This window comes from Schistocerca americana, chromosome 7 (genome assembly GCF_021461395.2).
Source record: "Schistocerca americana isolate TAMUIC-IGC-003095 chromosome 7, iqSchAmer2.1, whole genome shotgun sequence".
In the NCBI taxonomy this organism is placed as follows: Eukaryota; Metazoa; Arthropoda; class Insecta; order Orthoptera; family Acrididae; genus Schistocerca; species Schistocerca americana.
This window is the reverse complement of record NC_060125.1, coordinates 123,466,176-123,482,185: the sequence shown is the minus strand read 5'-3', so window position 1 is coordinate 123,482,185 and position 16,010 is coordinate 123,466,176. Positions and strand designations below refer to the sequence as shown.

The following is a 16,010-nucleotide window of genomic DNA, read 5'->3' as shown; positions in this document are numbered from 1 at the left end:
CTCTAGTTCAGAAACGCTTTCTTTGCCATTGCCAGTCTACACTGAGGGTGCGTCGGAAATTAGTTACTGCATTCCAGTCTCACAGCACATTGATAGCAAGCGAGTTTCCTTTGCAGATGATTAGATTTCAGGTCCGGTCAAGGGAGGTGAACGGATCTGTTTCGGCAATTGCTGTTGGTTACATATCGCGTGGACAGATTTAGCACGTTATTGGGCTGTGATAAAGATGTATTCATGAATTACATTTTGAGTCACGTACTTTACAGGTTCTTTAGGCTCTCAGGAAACAATTACAGAAACGAGGAAACGTCCTAATTGCAGCGCTGGATGCTATAACCAGAAAGCTAACACATGCCCAATTTAATTCGTGGTCCTTTACGAATCAATACTCACTAGCTGAGTACGTGGCGTTGCTGGTGTATGTATTTATTCCAGTCTTCTATTAGTCAACCTCCTCCTCATCCATCTTTCTGTTCAACTCCTGCACCCCCCTCTCCTAGTTCTTTTCTCTATCCATCTCTTCTCGCTGTCCATCTCCTCCTCTTCCCATCCATTTCCTCCTCCTCCTCTGTTCATCTCACCCCCCCCCCCCCCCCGCTCTGTCTGCCTGTGTCTTCGGTAACCTGTCTCTGTCTACACGCTCTTTCCTCTCTCTGTCCAGCTCCTCCTCTCCTCTCTCTCTTTCTCTCTGCTCATTTCTCTCTGTCCAGCTCCTGTTTCCCCCTATTCGTGCCCTTCTCCGCCTTTCCCACAGCTACCTGTCACTTCCTCCTCCTCCTTATGTCTCCACGTTATCACGTTCACCCTAATAGTGGTTGGTGGTTCTCATCCTAACAGTATGTCATTCCAGACTGTACATTTACCGCTACATGGGTATCCTGCAAATCACTCTTAAGAGACTGGCACCTACACAATAATTCCCTTATTTTATTATGACTAGCATTTCTCCCTATATAGGCCGGCGTCAACAAAATATTTTCGCATTCAGAGGACAAATTTAATGTTTGAAATTTCGTGAGAAAATTTTGCCGCAACGAAAAACGCCTTTGTTTTAATGATGCCCACCCCAAATCCTGTATCATATCTCAGACACTCTCTCCGCTATTTTTCGATAATACATAATATGCTGCTCTTCTTTGTACTTACTCGATGTACACCGGTAATCCTATCTGGTATGGACTTTACACTGCGCAGCAGTACCTCAAAAGAGGGCGGACATGCGTAGTGTAGGCAGTCTCTTTAATAGGTCTGTTGCATCCTCTAAGCGTGCTTCCAATAAAGCGCAGACTTTGGTTCGCCTTCCCCATAACATTTTCTATTTATTCTTTCAATTTCAGTTGTTCGTAATTGTAATGCCCAGGTATTCAGCTGAATTTACGGCCTTTATATTTGACTGATTTATCGTGTAACCGAAGTTTAACGGTTTCCTTATAGCACTCGTTTGGATGACCTCCCACTTTACGTTGTTTAGGGTAAAATGCCAATTTCCAAATCATACAGGTATCTTTTCTAAATCGTTTTGCAGTCTGTTCTGATCAACTGATGACTTTACTAGACGATAAACGACAGCATCATCTGCAAACAAGACTGCTGCTGAGATTGCATCCTAAATCGTTTTTATTGATAAGGAACAACAGAGGCCCTGTTACACTACCTCTACGAACTGTGATCTCTCTTACAGGAAATCAGGAAGCCAGTCACGTAACTAAGACAATATTCCATAGCATGCAATTTGACCAATAATACGTATGTGTACCAAATACACAAATTTAGTTGAAATCGTTCCAGTGGTGCGTAGGCACATGTCAGATATATTGCACATATATTTAACATATTTCACACCTGTTTGTGCACATGTTTCACTTGTATCTCCAGCGAATTTCACCCTGCAGTTTCAGTTTCACGCAGCTTGATGTTTGAGATGTCATGTCTCCTGAACTGTATGCTGCACAATGATGTAACTTCACAGGTACATCGTGTGGTATATGTGGCTACTGTCTGTGAAATGTGTTGTAAATGTAGTTGCTAGTACACAAGCAATAAACTAAAATGTCATGCATGATGCAGCAGTTTCTCAAGCATCTCAGTGTTTATGACGTCATTCATACCTTCTGAACTACGTCTCGTACGTTGAAATACACTACTGGCCATTAAAATTACTACACCAAGAAGAAATGCACATGACAAACGGGTATTCATTGGACAAATATATTATACTAGAACTGACATGTGATTACATTTTCATGCGCTTTGGGTGGATAGATCCTGAGAAATCAGTTCGCAGAACAACCACCTCTGGCCGTAATAACGACCTTGATACGCCTGCCCATTGAGTCAAACAGAGCTTGGATGGCGTGTACATGTACAGCTGCCCATGCTGCTTCAACACGATACCACAGTTCATCAAAAGTAGTGACTGGCGTATTGTGACGAGCCAGTTGCTCGGCCACCATTGACCAGACGTTTTAAATTGGTGGGAGATCTGGAGAATGTGCCGAGCAGTGCAGCTGTCGAACGTTTTCTGTATCCATAAAGGCTCTACAGGACCTGCAACATGCGGTCGTGCAATATCCTGCTGAAATGTAGGGTTTCGCAGGAATTGAATGAAGGGTAGAGCCACGGGTCGTAACACATCTGAAATGTAACGTCCACCGTTCAAAGTGCCGTCAGTGCGAACAAGAGGTGACAGAGACGTATAACCAATGGCACCCCATACCATCACGCCGGGTGATACACCAGTATGGCGATGACGAATACACGCTTCCAATGTGCGTTCACCGCGATGTAGCCAAACACGGATGCGACCATCATGATGCTGTAAACAGAACCTTCATTCATCCGAAAAAATGACGTTTTGCCATTCGTGCACCCAGGTTCGTCGTTGAGTACACCATTGCAGGCGCTCCTGTCTGTGATGCAGCGTCAAGGGTAACCGCAGTCATGGTCTCCAAGCTGATAGTCCATGCTGCTACAAACGTCGTCGAACTGTTCGTGAAGATGGTTGTTGTCTTGCAAACGTCCCCATCTGTTGACTCAGGGATCGAGACGTGGCTTCACGATCCGTTACAGCCATGCGGATAAGATGCCTGTCATCTCGACTGCTAGAGATACGAGGCCGCTGGGATCCAGCACGGCGTTCCGTATTACCCTCCTGAACCCTCCGATTCCATATTCTGCTAACAGTCATTGGATCTCCACCAACGCGAGCAGCAATGTCTTGATACGGTAAACCGCAATCGCAATAGGCTACAATCCGACTTTTATCAATGTTGGAAACGTGATGGTACGCATTTCTCCTCCTTACACGAGGCACCACAACAACGTTTCACTAGGCAACGCCGGTCAACAGCTGTTTGTGTATGAGAAACCATTTGCTTATCACAGCATCTTCTTCCTGTCGGTTAAATTTCGTGTCTGGAGCACGTCATCTTCCTGGCGTAGCAATTTTAAAGGCCACTAGTGTAGTTTTTTGGGCCCATTTTGTGGTATATTTGAAAACTGTCTGCAAAAATGCATCGTGAATACAGTTAGCCGTTCAAAAGTAAGAAATTAAAGCATCATGCTTCATGCGGCAGTTTTACTGCATTAACTGCGAAAATGTAGTAAGCGATAAACTTTTTTTCTTTCTTCTTTTTTTGGGGCTTGTCAGCGAGGAAACGTTTCTTAACCGTTTCAAATTAAGTGTAAAGTGTGTTGCAAGTGATTAAGTGCTCTCATTCTCAAATACTGGTATTCAGTGATAAACACCGGGTATTCGTGCGTTGTAGGCTACAAGGATGCAGGAGTTGTACCTCCCGAAACCAAATAGGTCCCCAGGTAACAGGCCCCACTCCTCTCGAAATAGACAAGTGGCCTGCAGGTAATATCCCCGAGGCCTCATAGCGGTTTATGGGCTCGTGTCTTAGATCTTTTTACAGTGGACATGAGCTCCGACGCGCTTGCAGTTTCATTAAGCAGAATGGGAGGGAAAATATTACTTCCGAAAGGTAACACCTTCGGGTTTCAAAAAGTTCTGAAAAGTGATAGAGCGCAATGCACATGCATGTTTAGGGGTTGCAGAAGCCTTATTAAAACTGTTTCTATTATGAAACTGGATGTCGTGGAGATTCAAGAAGACCTTGGCCACAAGGAAATTCCTTATGACAAAATTCGAAGGCAAAAAAATAATTCGTATGATGAAGAGAAAAGCCACAGAAGATTTTTGTGGGAGCCCATGAAAGCTAATTTAAAAGGAGAAGATACGCAAAAAATAACAGAAATTTCGACAGCTTTCGTAAATTTATTTACCCAGGTAGGCGGAAAATTCTGCCGAAATTGCCGACGAATGTTGAAGGGGTTCATAATGTTATCAACACACTAAATGTGGAAACTACTAAGGGGACAAATTTCTTGCTAGAAAATAATGCCAAGAAGAATGTTGTAATATTTTGTGAATCTGAAAAAGTTAAAATACTTTCTCAGTGCGACATTATACGTTGATAGAATATTCTAGTACTGCACAAAGTTTCTTTGTCAGCTGTTTACAGTAATCAGGCTAGTTAACAGACATTATATTCCATTCATCTTCTTCTTTGTTGAAGGACAGAGGAATTTTAATATTAACAATTTTTTCTCAGCGCATCCTACTCTACAACACGCTTACAAGCTTCTCAGACAGTTTCCGACCGCCCTGTAATCGGTTATCAGTAGGTTTTGGTTATTGCAGCCGGCAGGAGAGATCAGGCATTGTTCAAAGATCAGAGTGCACGGTACAGGTTCTGTAGAAGAAGAGTCTCAATTCAAGATGTTGGAGCGGTTTAAAGGCTCACGTATTCTCGCATCCCAACCACAATCACTCCCCCCCTTCCCCCTCCCACCCTTCTAGCATTCAGAACGTAGTAAACCGCAATCGAACAATTCTGGCAACTGAATAATACTGTTATGAAGTAGTTAAGATCGAATGCAGACATAGTTGCTCACATAATTAATTATATTGATGACTTCAACGCACAGCTGCTTCATTTAAATGAAATAAGTATTACAAAGATGCTATCGGTAATATATCGGCAGCTCTAAGATCTTTCTCGAAATTTCCTGTACAGATACAGCAAGACAACATATAGGGTCAAGTAATGCAGCTCCTCTACACACCTGCACCTACTCAAAAAAATGTATCACTACGCGGTTCATATAAACAGAAACGTGGATTACGGATAATTATTACAACATTTAATTATAAGTCTTATTGTTAAGAGGCATGGCTATCGCGTTTGAAGAATATATTTAGATTTTTAGATGCAAATGGTGAATAAATGCAGACTAAATTCATTCACATGCCTTGTAAAATAATGAACGAAAACCTATTCTGCAAATTTTATGATCATGGATATACTTTTCTCATAATGCCCTTCTTCGAAATTTCTTTCAACCGCAATGCAGCTGCAGAGAACGCCACAATACCTCGAATAGCACAGTTATCACTCACCTCTAATGTATTCGATTTCCTCCTGCGTGAATTTTGGCAGCCTTGAGCGCGCTAGTCCTTCTGCTTTGCTGTTGTTGTCCACCCTTTCCCGCACTACTGCAGGGTAGTCGCCCTCCTGACTGTAGATAGGGTGGGCGAAAATCCCAAGCTAATGAGCGAAAAATGCTACGTTTTAATTTTTTCCCACAAAAATATATCGATGTGCATACTAATTTCTACCATACATTCTAGAAATACACACATCAAAAAAAGTTTTGCCTCTCCTCGGTTCCGAGATTTCCGGAACCTGTACAGAAAATTGTAACAGAGATCTACATAAACATCATTTCCGCCCTTTTTATTGCTCATGAAAACCACACAATTCATGTTGTGCCACCATGCAGCGAGACCTTCAGAGGTGGTGGTCTAGACTGCTGTACACACCGGTTCCTCTAATATCCAGTGGCATATCATGTGCATTAATGTATGCCTGTATTTGTGGTGGTATACTATCCACAAGTTCATCAAGGCACTGTTGGTCCAGATTGTTCCACCCCTCAAGGGCGATTCGGTGTAGATCCCTCAGAGTGGTTGGTGGGTCACCTCGTCCATAAGCAGCCCTTTTCAAGCTATCCCAGGCATGTTCAATAATGTTTATGCCTGGATAACATGCTGGCTACTCTGGTCGAGGGATGTCGTTATCCTGAAAGATGTCATTCACGAGATGTTCACGATGGATCGCCAATTGTCGTCCATGAAGACGAATGTCTCGCCAATATGCTGCCGATATGCTTGCACTATCGGTCGGAGGATGGCATTCACGTATCGTACAGCCGTTACGACGGCTTCCATGACCACCAGCAGCGTACGCGACCCCACATAATGCCACCCCAAAACAGCAGGGGACCTCTACCTTGCTGCACTCACTGGACAGTGTGTGTAAGGCGTTCAGCCTGACCGGGTTGGCTCCAAACACGTCTCTGACGATTGTCGGGTTGAAGGCATATGCGACACTCATCGGTGAAGAGAACGTGATGCCAATCCTGAGCGGTTGATTCGGCATGTCGTTAGGCCCATCTGTACCGCGCTGCATGGAGTCGTGGTTGCAAAGATGGACCTCGCCATGGACGTCGGGAGTGAAGCAACATGCAGCCTATTGCGCATTGTTTGAGTTGGAACACGGCGTCCTGTGGCTGCACGAATATCATTATTCAACATGGTGGCGTTGCTGTCGGGGTTTCTTCGAGCCATAATCCGTAGGTATCGGTCATCCACTGCAGTAGTAGCTCTTCGGCGGCCTGAGCGAGGCATGTCATCGACAGTTTCTGTCTCTCTGATCTCCTCCATGTCCGAACAACATAGCTTTGGTTCACTCCGAGACGCCTGGACACTTCCCTTGTTGAGAGCCCGTCCTTGCACAAAGTAGCAATACGGACACGATCGAACGGCGGTATTGACCGTCTAGGCAGGTTGAACTGCAGACAATACGAGCCGCGTACCTCCTTCCTGGTGGAATGACTGGAACTGATTGGCTGTCGGACCCACTCATGTATGGTTTTTTTACATCTTTGGGCGGGTTTAGTGACATCTCTGAAAATTCAAGGGACTGTGTCTGTGATACAATATCCAGTCAAAGTCTACCTTCTGGAGTTCTGGAAACCGGGGCGAGGCAAATCTTTTTTTGATGTGTGTACATTGTGAAGAGTCTGTAAAATGTCGACCAGTTAGAATACAGGATTTCCAGATCAGTGGTCAATTTTGACAAAGAACCGAAAGATCTGATCATAGATATGCAACTGGATTCCATTAGAACTCTTTAGAGTTAATAAAATGAGTTGCACCTTAAATATGGAAGAGTTTCACTTCGTGGCCAAAATTTATATGAAAAGGGATGTTCCAACAGACATTCTAAAGCCATTATAATCATATCGTTGACTATAGTATTCGTAGATAGGTGGCAGGCTATGGCACATTTAAATCAAAGTCCCTCAGTTTAATACTGAAGAATAAGCAACAAAATGCAACTGAGTGTAGCGTGTAAGTAACCACATCGGAAGGACATCTGCGGAGACGACGAACTAACCTGCGGTTCCTGAAGAGAGGCAGCAACCTTTTCATAGTTGCAGGGGCAACAGTCTAGATGATTGGCTGACGTGGTCTTATGGAAGGAAACGTACACAACAATCAGTCGCAATGCCATTAGTTTTTATTAGCCTGCAAATCTAGATTTCGGCAATAAATAGACATGTGTCTATACACCAGCAAGAACATATGGTGCCATGAACTGCCAAGAGTCTGTTGAATTGTAATGAAAATGCACCGAAGATGGCTGTTTACAGCCGAAATCTAGATCTGAAAGCATAATAAAAACTAATGGAATTGTGACTGACTGCTGTGTGCCTCTTCTTCCATATAATCTACAGTCGCTGTGCACAACGGTTACTAATGGAATCAAAATTTATGTAGCCTTGTAACATTATCCTACGTAGTCTTCCTATATTGGTGCTGCGAACAGCTGAAAAGAAGGGGAAACTAGAGCTATTATGTTTTCCGAGATTATTCGGCTCTACATTAATGGTTCTGTGATGATAACATTGCTCTTGGTTAAAAAATTTCGGAGATAGGAATGTCCTTCATTCGTATTTGTAGGAGGGGCCTTCTCAGGAGGATGTCATCTGGATAAAACAAGTCTGGTATTCTGAAGGTCGAAGTGTTGAATTTTAGATTCCTTGATCGTGAGGACTGGTTGGAGAAGTTGAAAATAGAAACTAATATGTCGCAGTTATGAAACTTCCTGCGAGATTAAAACTGCCAAGAGTCTGTTGAATTGTAACGAAAATGCACCGAAGATGGCTATTTACAGCCGAGCACTTGCCCGCGAAAGGCAAAGGTCCCGAGTTCGAGTCACGGTCTGCACACAGCTTTAGTCTGCCAGGAAGTTTCATATCAGCGCACACTCCGCTGCACAGTGAAAATCTCATTGTGGATGTCGCAGCTAGATATAATGGGATCTAATGAAGTGTGGTGGCAAGAACAGGATTCGTGTCCAGGTGGGTGGAAGGTTGTTAACAAGAGATCTAGGTGTAACGGAGTTTTAGGTCAAATAATCAAGAAAAAAGTTGTAATGTCGGTAAAGGCTGTGAAAGGAATGACGAATGCATAGCCAAGATAGATAAAACCCAAGACCCATCACATTGGTACAGGTGTGTCTACTAGCACCATAGATATTAAAGAGACTTAACGAGTGTATTATGGGATTAAAGAAATAGTTGATTTCGTTAAGTGAGACGAAAATTTAACTGTGATGGGCGCTGGAATTTGACAACGGAAAAACGGTTGAACATAAAACATGAAATTATGAGATCTTAGGAAGTTGCTGGTGTGTTGAACATCCCGCCATCTCAGTTTACTCTATAGAAGTTTCTAACAGGTGAAACGTGGCAAACTATACTGTTTTTGTGACTTAGGCTAACCTGGAATCTTTGTGTCCATTAGCATTCCTAATCCCAGAAAGCAACGTAAATTTTAATTTGAGTTTAAGATCAATAGATGAGTCTTTCAATACGCCTGAATGAAATGCGATATTTTCCGTGCTAGGGGGGGGGGGGGGGGGGGGGGGGGGGGGTCGGGGTCGGATGTACAATTATTGTGGTTAAAAATGAATAAGTAATCTGTACATTGATTATATTCAATACAGCATATGTCATATTCAGAGGGACGCCCCCAGAAGGTAACAGCATTCAGAGTCGCATCAGGAGAAGACTTAAGAGGCGCATTGTTGGTGTAGTTGGTGACACTTAGTCGGAGCGTCACCGGAAAGAGTCCCTGTGAGAGCACTGTGCAGGGCGCCGTGAATGTTGTAGAACATGGGCGTGGATGGACTTGGGATTTCCAAAAAATGCGATGTGCACTATGTGCGAAGACATCCAACAAGCGGAGAGAAAGGGAAGAAAAACAGTGAGATGACAATTAATAGTTTTTATGGGGAAACAAATCTACAGTAAATCCCATGGGACAGTTATGTTTAAATTTTACATCTGGCAGTATTAGTAACGCCTAATTTTGTCGCCTGTGCGGATTCTCGCCTAGCTGAGGGCGTAGAGACAAAATCGGTGGATTTGGGGAGAGGGGAGGGGGAGGGGAGCTAGGGTGGGGGGAAGGTGCAGCGTTAGCGTCCAGTAGTCACTGTAGAATAAACAGCCAGTTAGAATTAAGACAGTTTCGAGAAGTTTATTTTGTATGAGTGTGAACATTAAACAGTTAAATATGAATTCAGGGGCTGATTTGCTCATTCAGGATTTTGCTTCTATCCAGACCAAGTAAATTCGCCTACGCCGTGTGCTCCTCTTGCGTCGTTTCCGAGAGTGAGTCCTTGAACTACTGAGGATCATATTGCTGCGACACAATACGGTTAGTGAATGGATAATATTGTTCTAACTTTGTGAAGTGGGTTTTTCGCATGCCAGTTGCAGTGCTCTGCATGTTGAACTATTTCTTTGAAAGACCCAATTGCCAGAGGAGTTTTTTTACTGCGCTCTATCTTCATGTGTGAGTATTTATGCTCGAGTCTGTAAGGATTATGTTTACCATGGGCTCCGTAACGTCGCACGGAACTGGTAGGGAAGCCGTCTTCTGACTTCTTGGTTTTCTGTCATGAGTATTTGTGATGCGGTGCTAGGCACAGACTATGTCGGAATAGTAACATTCTCTGAAGCAAGAGTACTACAAGCTACCGCATCTCAGTCGTAGTCTATATAGCACATCTACATCTACATCTACATCCATACTCCGCAAGCCACCTGACGGTGTGTGGCGGAGGGTACCTTGAGTACCTCTATCGGTTCTCCCTTCTATTCCAGTCTCGTATTGTTCGTGGAAAGAAGGATTGTCGGTATGCCTCTGTGTGGGCTCTAATCTCTCTGATTTTATCCGTATGGTCTCTTCGCGAGATATACGTAGGAGGGAGCAATATACTGCTTGACTCCTCGGTGAAGGTATGTTCTCGAAACTTCAACAAAAGCCCGTACCGAGCTACTGAGCGTCTCTCCTGCAGAGTCTTCCACTGCAGTTTATCTGTCATCTCCGTAACGCATTCGTGATTGCTAAATGATCCTGTAACGAAGCGCGCTGCTCTCCGTTGGATCTTCTCTATCTCTTCTATCAACTCTATCTGGTACGGATCCCACACTGCTGAGCAGTATTCCAGCAGTGGGCGAACAAGCGTACTGTAACATACATCCTTTGTTTTCGGATTGCATTGCCTTAGGATTCTTCCAATGACTCTCAGTCTGTCATCTGCTTTACCGACGGTCAAATTCATATGATCATTCCATTTCAAATCACTCCTAATGCGTACTCCCAGATAATTTATGGAATTAACTGCTTCCAGTTGCTGACCTGCTATATTTTTAGCTAAATGATAAGGGATCTTTCTTTCTATGTATTCGCAGCACATTACACTACACATGTTGTTTTGTAGTTGATGGTAGATTCAACAGATTTCTTCTCTGGCTGATTTCTCCCGAGGTTTCTTGACGTGCCGTAATTATGTCAAACAGAGAATGCTCTATAAAGGGTGTTAAAGCGGACCCTACTTTTACACGAATTCGAAAGTTGACTTCTGGGCCCAGTAAGAAAGGTAGGTAAGCATAATTTTAGTGTAGTGTAGCACCAAGTTCACTGGAATTTAGATCCAGTCTATAGCCACAATTTTCTATTTCTTGTTTTTCGTTAATAGAAAGATATTGAAGAACATCGTCATAAAATGAAAACACGTGTAATTACAATTTGACTGGTAGCTAATAACTTTGTAGCTCTCTCAAACACTTCGCTGACTCACCTTAAACTGTCTTTGTCTCTCAGTTGCTTCTATGTCTTCAGTAGAGTTTGTATACGGTTCGTAATGTAGGCTGCTAAATGTCATTCCCACAGAACCTGAAACAAATTTGAGATAAAACTGTTAAATATTTCATTACATCTGGGTGAATTCCTTTAGCTTCGCATCAGGAAATAATACCAGTTATTGTACATCATTTATGCTACGTTTAAGTTGTTGAATGTGCAATTCCAACAATAGATCACACAAAGTTTATACTGAAACGATTGAGGAACTGTCTAAACTACATTTGGTTCCTGATTTACATTTAAAGAAACACTTATAATAATTTTCATGGTCATTTCTTCATACTTGGCTCCATTAGATTATTATTTCTCTTATTATTGAAAGAGGCGGAAGTACTTAATATAACCGTGAATAACTCAGTAGAATGACATTTTTTCTGAAACTAGCAACATCTACTGAACGGATTTCTCAAATATATTTACAATTTATGTATTAGTTTTAAACGTGTCTGATTCGGGGCAGATGTCCCTATTTGAGAGGCACAACTGGTAAAATTAAAGTTGTTTTTGTTTTATGTTCATAATAACAAATCTAGCTATGCAACAATTTTTATATGTATAAGCATACTTGTAAATTACTTGAATTAAAAAGAAAAACGGACGTAAAGCCCTTAGGCTCCTTGCTCTATAGTTTAGAGACACCTGAAGACTTCTGTGTACAACATCCAATCTAATACCAGTGTGTATATTTGCTGCATCTGTTAAAATTCACCACAAACCTAAAATATTTCCAAGGATCCCAATAAACACTGGTACGATGGCGTTTATAATGATCTGCTTGGAGCACGACTCCAAATTTTACTACATATTGTTCAATTTATTTTTCCGCTCAGAACAACTGTTTCAAATTTTCACTTAGTTCATTATTTAAAACGTTACGTATTTTGTGAAACTAAATATTTCTACATTACAAACGAGTTACAGTTAGACAGTCCGCACAGTGTGTGCAATTGACCAAAAAGTTACTTTGAAGAATGAGTACTTCATTCGTTATGTTTTATTGCATGATTTAAGATTCATCATTCCTCTGAACTCTGAAACGTGTCTAAAAAAAAAGGAAGATTAAAGATGGTGTTGATGATGAGACAGTTACAGGTAGGGCCCAGGATCCGATTGAGGAACGATAGGAACCATCCCAGCATCCACCTTAAGCGATTTGTCGAAATCACAAAGGAGCTAAATCTGAATTGGTACATAGGTAATTGAAATCTATTGTCATACCGCTGCACCACATCCAATGATGGTTTGGTTTTTGAATATCATTTTTGAAAATAAATGCGAAGAAACAATTTTTCAAGTTTACTGGTTGGTTGTGCAACTAACCTTGCTTACACCAATCTTGACTTCAATGGGTATAAACTGCTGGCATTAGTCTAGCCCCAGAAAACTATTAGAAGCTGCTGAGAACAATTAAAATCCTAAATCAATGGGTATAAACTGCTGGCATTAGTCTAGCCCCAGAAAACTATTAGAAGCTGCTGAGAACAATTAAAATCCTAAAATGATGAAATTTATGCTTCTGGCGAATTCCTGGGCGCTATCAATTATGTATGTCCCTAGTTTGTTTTGCGACCAATTTCGAGGTCTTAGGCGTCGTCAAAAAATGTTATTAAAATGAATAAGAGTGTTAAAATATGGTGGCCAAAATGACGAAATCAGGAAACCGCTTCATATGTGGTATATATCCATCGAGACTATTTTCTAAATTACCCCTCGTACTGAAATACTGAATTTTTTCCTTTATTTTACGGTAGTTTCACTTGCTCTATTAAAAATTGCTTCATTTACCTGTTTAGTCCCACATATTGCGCTGTACCTGTTTGCAAGATTGGACCTTTTTAGGACAAGATTACCTGGTTCAGTCATCAGCTTGGAGCACGTCTACAAAGTTTACTACATATTCTTCAATTTATTTTTCCTCTTAGAACAACTATTTCAAGTTTTCGCGTAGTTCATTATTTAATAAGTTACATATTTTATCAAACTAAATATTTTCACATCACAGTTTTAATGAAGTAATCCCTCATGTTTTAATACAAAACCAAACATTAACATTTTCCATCTTTGGAAATCATCTGAGATACTCTGTAGTTCCACTATTTTAAAATCTTTATCTCCACAAAACTTTTACTGCTCACGTATTTATGTTTGTATCTGAAACTGGCATAACAGTCAAAAAGTAGTTAGGAAAATAATAAATATCGCGGAATATTACTCCAGTATCACGTGTTTTTTTCATTTATAAAAATTGTAACCGTCATACAGAAAACACTATTAAACACAACATGTAGAACAAAATTAATCTTTCCTTGAGTCTTACCTGTAAAACTATTATTCTTTATCTACTACTTCGATCTCAAAATTTATAAAATTTAGCTGTTCGAGCTAGAAAGGAATTCAAAGGTCAAGAAATCTGAAATGCTTGTAAGAGTGTTGTAGGGTAGGCTGTGCCGAGAAATAGTAGTTAAGAAAAAATTCGATACGTTGCACCATTTCTGAGTTTATTAACATTGAAATTAGACAATCAGGCCGTTGCGCGAGCAATTCCATGAGGCCCGCCAGAGACGGTGCCGCAAAACGTATTCGCCGTTTGTTTTCGTAAAATCGAACGACACAAGAACTGAACTTGGTACGGTAACAAGGATCGAACCCAAGGCAAAGGCTGAGCAGTTTTGCGCGCTATCATCTACGCTAATTGTATATGACACTACTTGTATCTGGCGCTCCGCTTGAATTTTCGTGCCCAACAACCTGATTGACTAATTTCAACTCAAAGTACTGTAGCTCGGAAACAGTGCAACGTATAAACTTTTTTCCTTAACAAGTATTTATCAGTAGAAGCCTATCCTGCAATACCCTTACAAGCTTTTCAGACTGTTTCTGCAACCCTCTATACGAAACATAGGTCAAATGGGAAAGCGCCTCTATTAGAAATATTTCGTAAACAATTGAGCAGTGTCATAATTTAGACTTTCTCGGCGAATCTTCTCGCGTTATCAGCTCAGTCAAAGCGTCATTCTGCAACAACGTTTCAAGAAATTTTCTACTTGTCATCTTCAGGCGAAGTGCCGCGTTCGTGTCATTTCCTGCCGAAAATCTGTATCTCCACGACTGAATGCAGGGCGATACGCGACCTGCGAGAAGACGAAGATACGGTCGTCCTGGCGGCAGACAAAGGCAATGTGACGGTAGTGCTACGATCAGTTGACTACTGGCAGAAGACTGAGATCGTTCTACAGAATCCAGCTTACAAACAAGTGAAAAGAGATGTAAGAGGTCCATGACTAAGGAACTTATTGCTAGCACACTCGAGCAGATGTAATTTTGATGGATTTCTCACGCGCTGCCTGCGATATGTAAGCTATAAGAGAATCTCAGACCAGAGGGCAGTGTTGGCTGCAGTAGGAACTGTGTTAGTATTAGTTGTAGTAGTAGTAGCTAGCAGTCTGGTGTATGGAGTTGGCTGGGACGGTCGTGTGCAGCGATGGCGGTGCCTGAGCGTTGTAGTATAAGGTAAAAGCAGCCTCGCGCATGTGTACTATTGTTATATCAAGTCCCATGTAAATGTTTTTAAAAAAATCTCTTAGTAATAATCTTTCTTATAAAAATAAACCTTTGACAGTCGTTCATCTCAATTTAAAGAATTTACTAATTTCTCCAATCCATGGTCATCCCGATTATTGTAAGGAAAAATCAGTCGTTTCTTTTTATGCATGACAAATCTATCGGCCAGCATTGCACTGGGCTGTGCCAGAAAAATTTCTATAGGAGCAGATGTATACGCGTTATCCGGCATCCTTATTGAGGTAAGAATTTTCAATTTATTCAGAATGGCCATGACGCAGCACTGCTGACGTCCCAAATTTACCAGTTTAAATTCACAGTCAATTATTGAAAGGTTATAAGTGAGACACAATTTTATTGAGAGGTTAGTCACGTTATTATTGTGAGGTTACGGAGTAGTAAACTGTTGGAAGACTACGCTAAATGTAAATGTTATACCTATTTTTTCCGTTGGGAGGTTACAAAGGGTCCTACATCAGCTGTGACAGAGAAGACCATCTCACTGCTAAACAACTCAGGCATGGACAAGGATATGGTTAGAAGGCTGTATCCCAGAGCTACGATATCGTCACGCTTGTAGATATATACAAGAAGAGAGCTCCACTACGTCCAATAGCAGACACAATAAATTCAGCAACTTATGGAATTGCCAAACACATGGCGCAGTTATTGAAGCCTCTCGTGTGTCATTGTCCCCACCATGTCGAAAACTCGACAGATTTTGTGAAGATACTTCGAGGGACGTCTGGACAAAGATGACATCGTGGTCAGAGGCACATTTTTCCAACAGTTAGACGGAGTAGCCATGGGTTCCCCCCTGCCGCCATGTATCGCAAATCTATTCATGGAATACTTCGAAAAAAACGGCTCTTGTAACGACGTGTCTGAAACCGAAAGTGTTCTACCGCTATGTGGACGAATCGTTCATGATTTTGCCGCATGGGGAAGAAAGTCTACAAGAATTTCTTAACTGCCTCAACGGCATACATTAAAATATTAAACTCACCATGGAGGTGGAACAAAACGGATGTGTTTCCTCGGCATTATGATAAAGAAGGAGACTGATGGCACGTTAGCCCATTCTGTTTAGAGGAAGAAGACA

General features: G+C 41.7%; 1 protein-coding gene across 1 annotated transcript in view; it reads right to left on the bottom strand.

Annotated features, from left to right (window-relative positions):
- LOC124622775 (myrosinase 1-like) overlaps positions 1-16,010 on the bottom strand; it is a 55,520-nt gene that overhangs the window by 37,311 nt on the left and 2,199 nt on the right. The window contains exons 2-3 of the mRNA XM_047148567.1: positions 11,283-11,377; positions 5,465-5,612 (exon numbers count right to left, since the gene is read on the bottom strand). Of these exons, the coding sequence (XP_047004523.1) occupies positions 5,465-5,612; positions 11,283-11,377 (243 nt within the window). The remainder of the gene's footprint in view (positions 1-5,464; positions 5,613-11,282; positions 11,378-16,010) is intronic.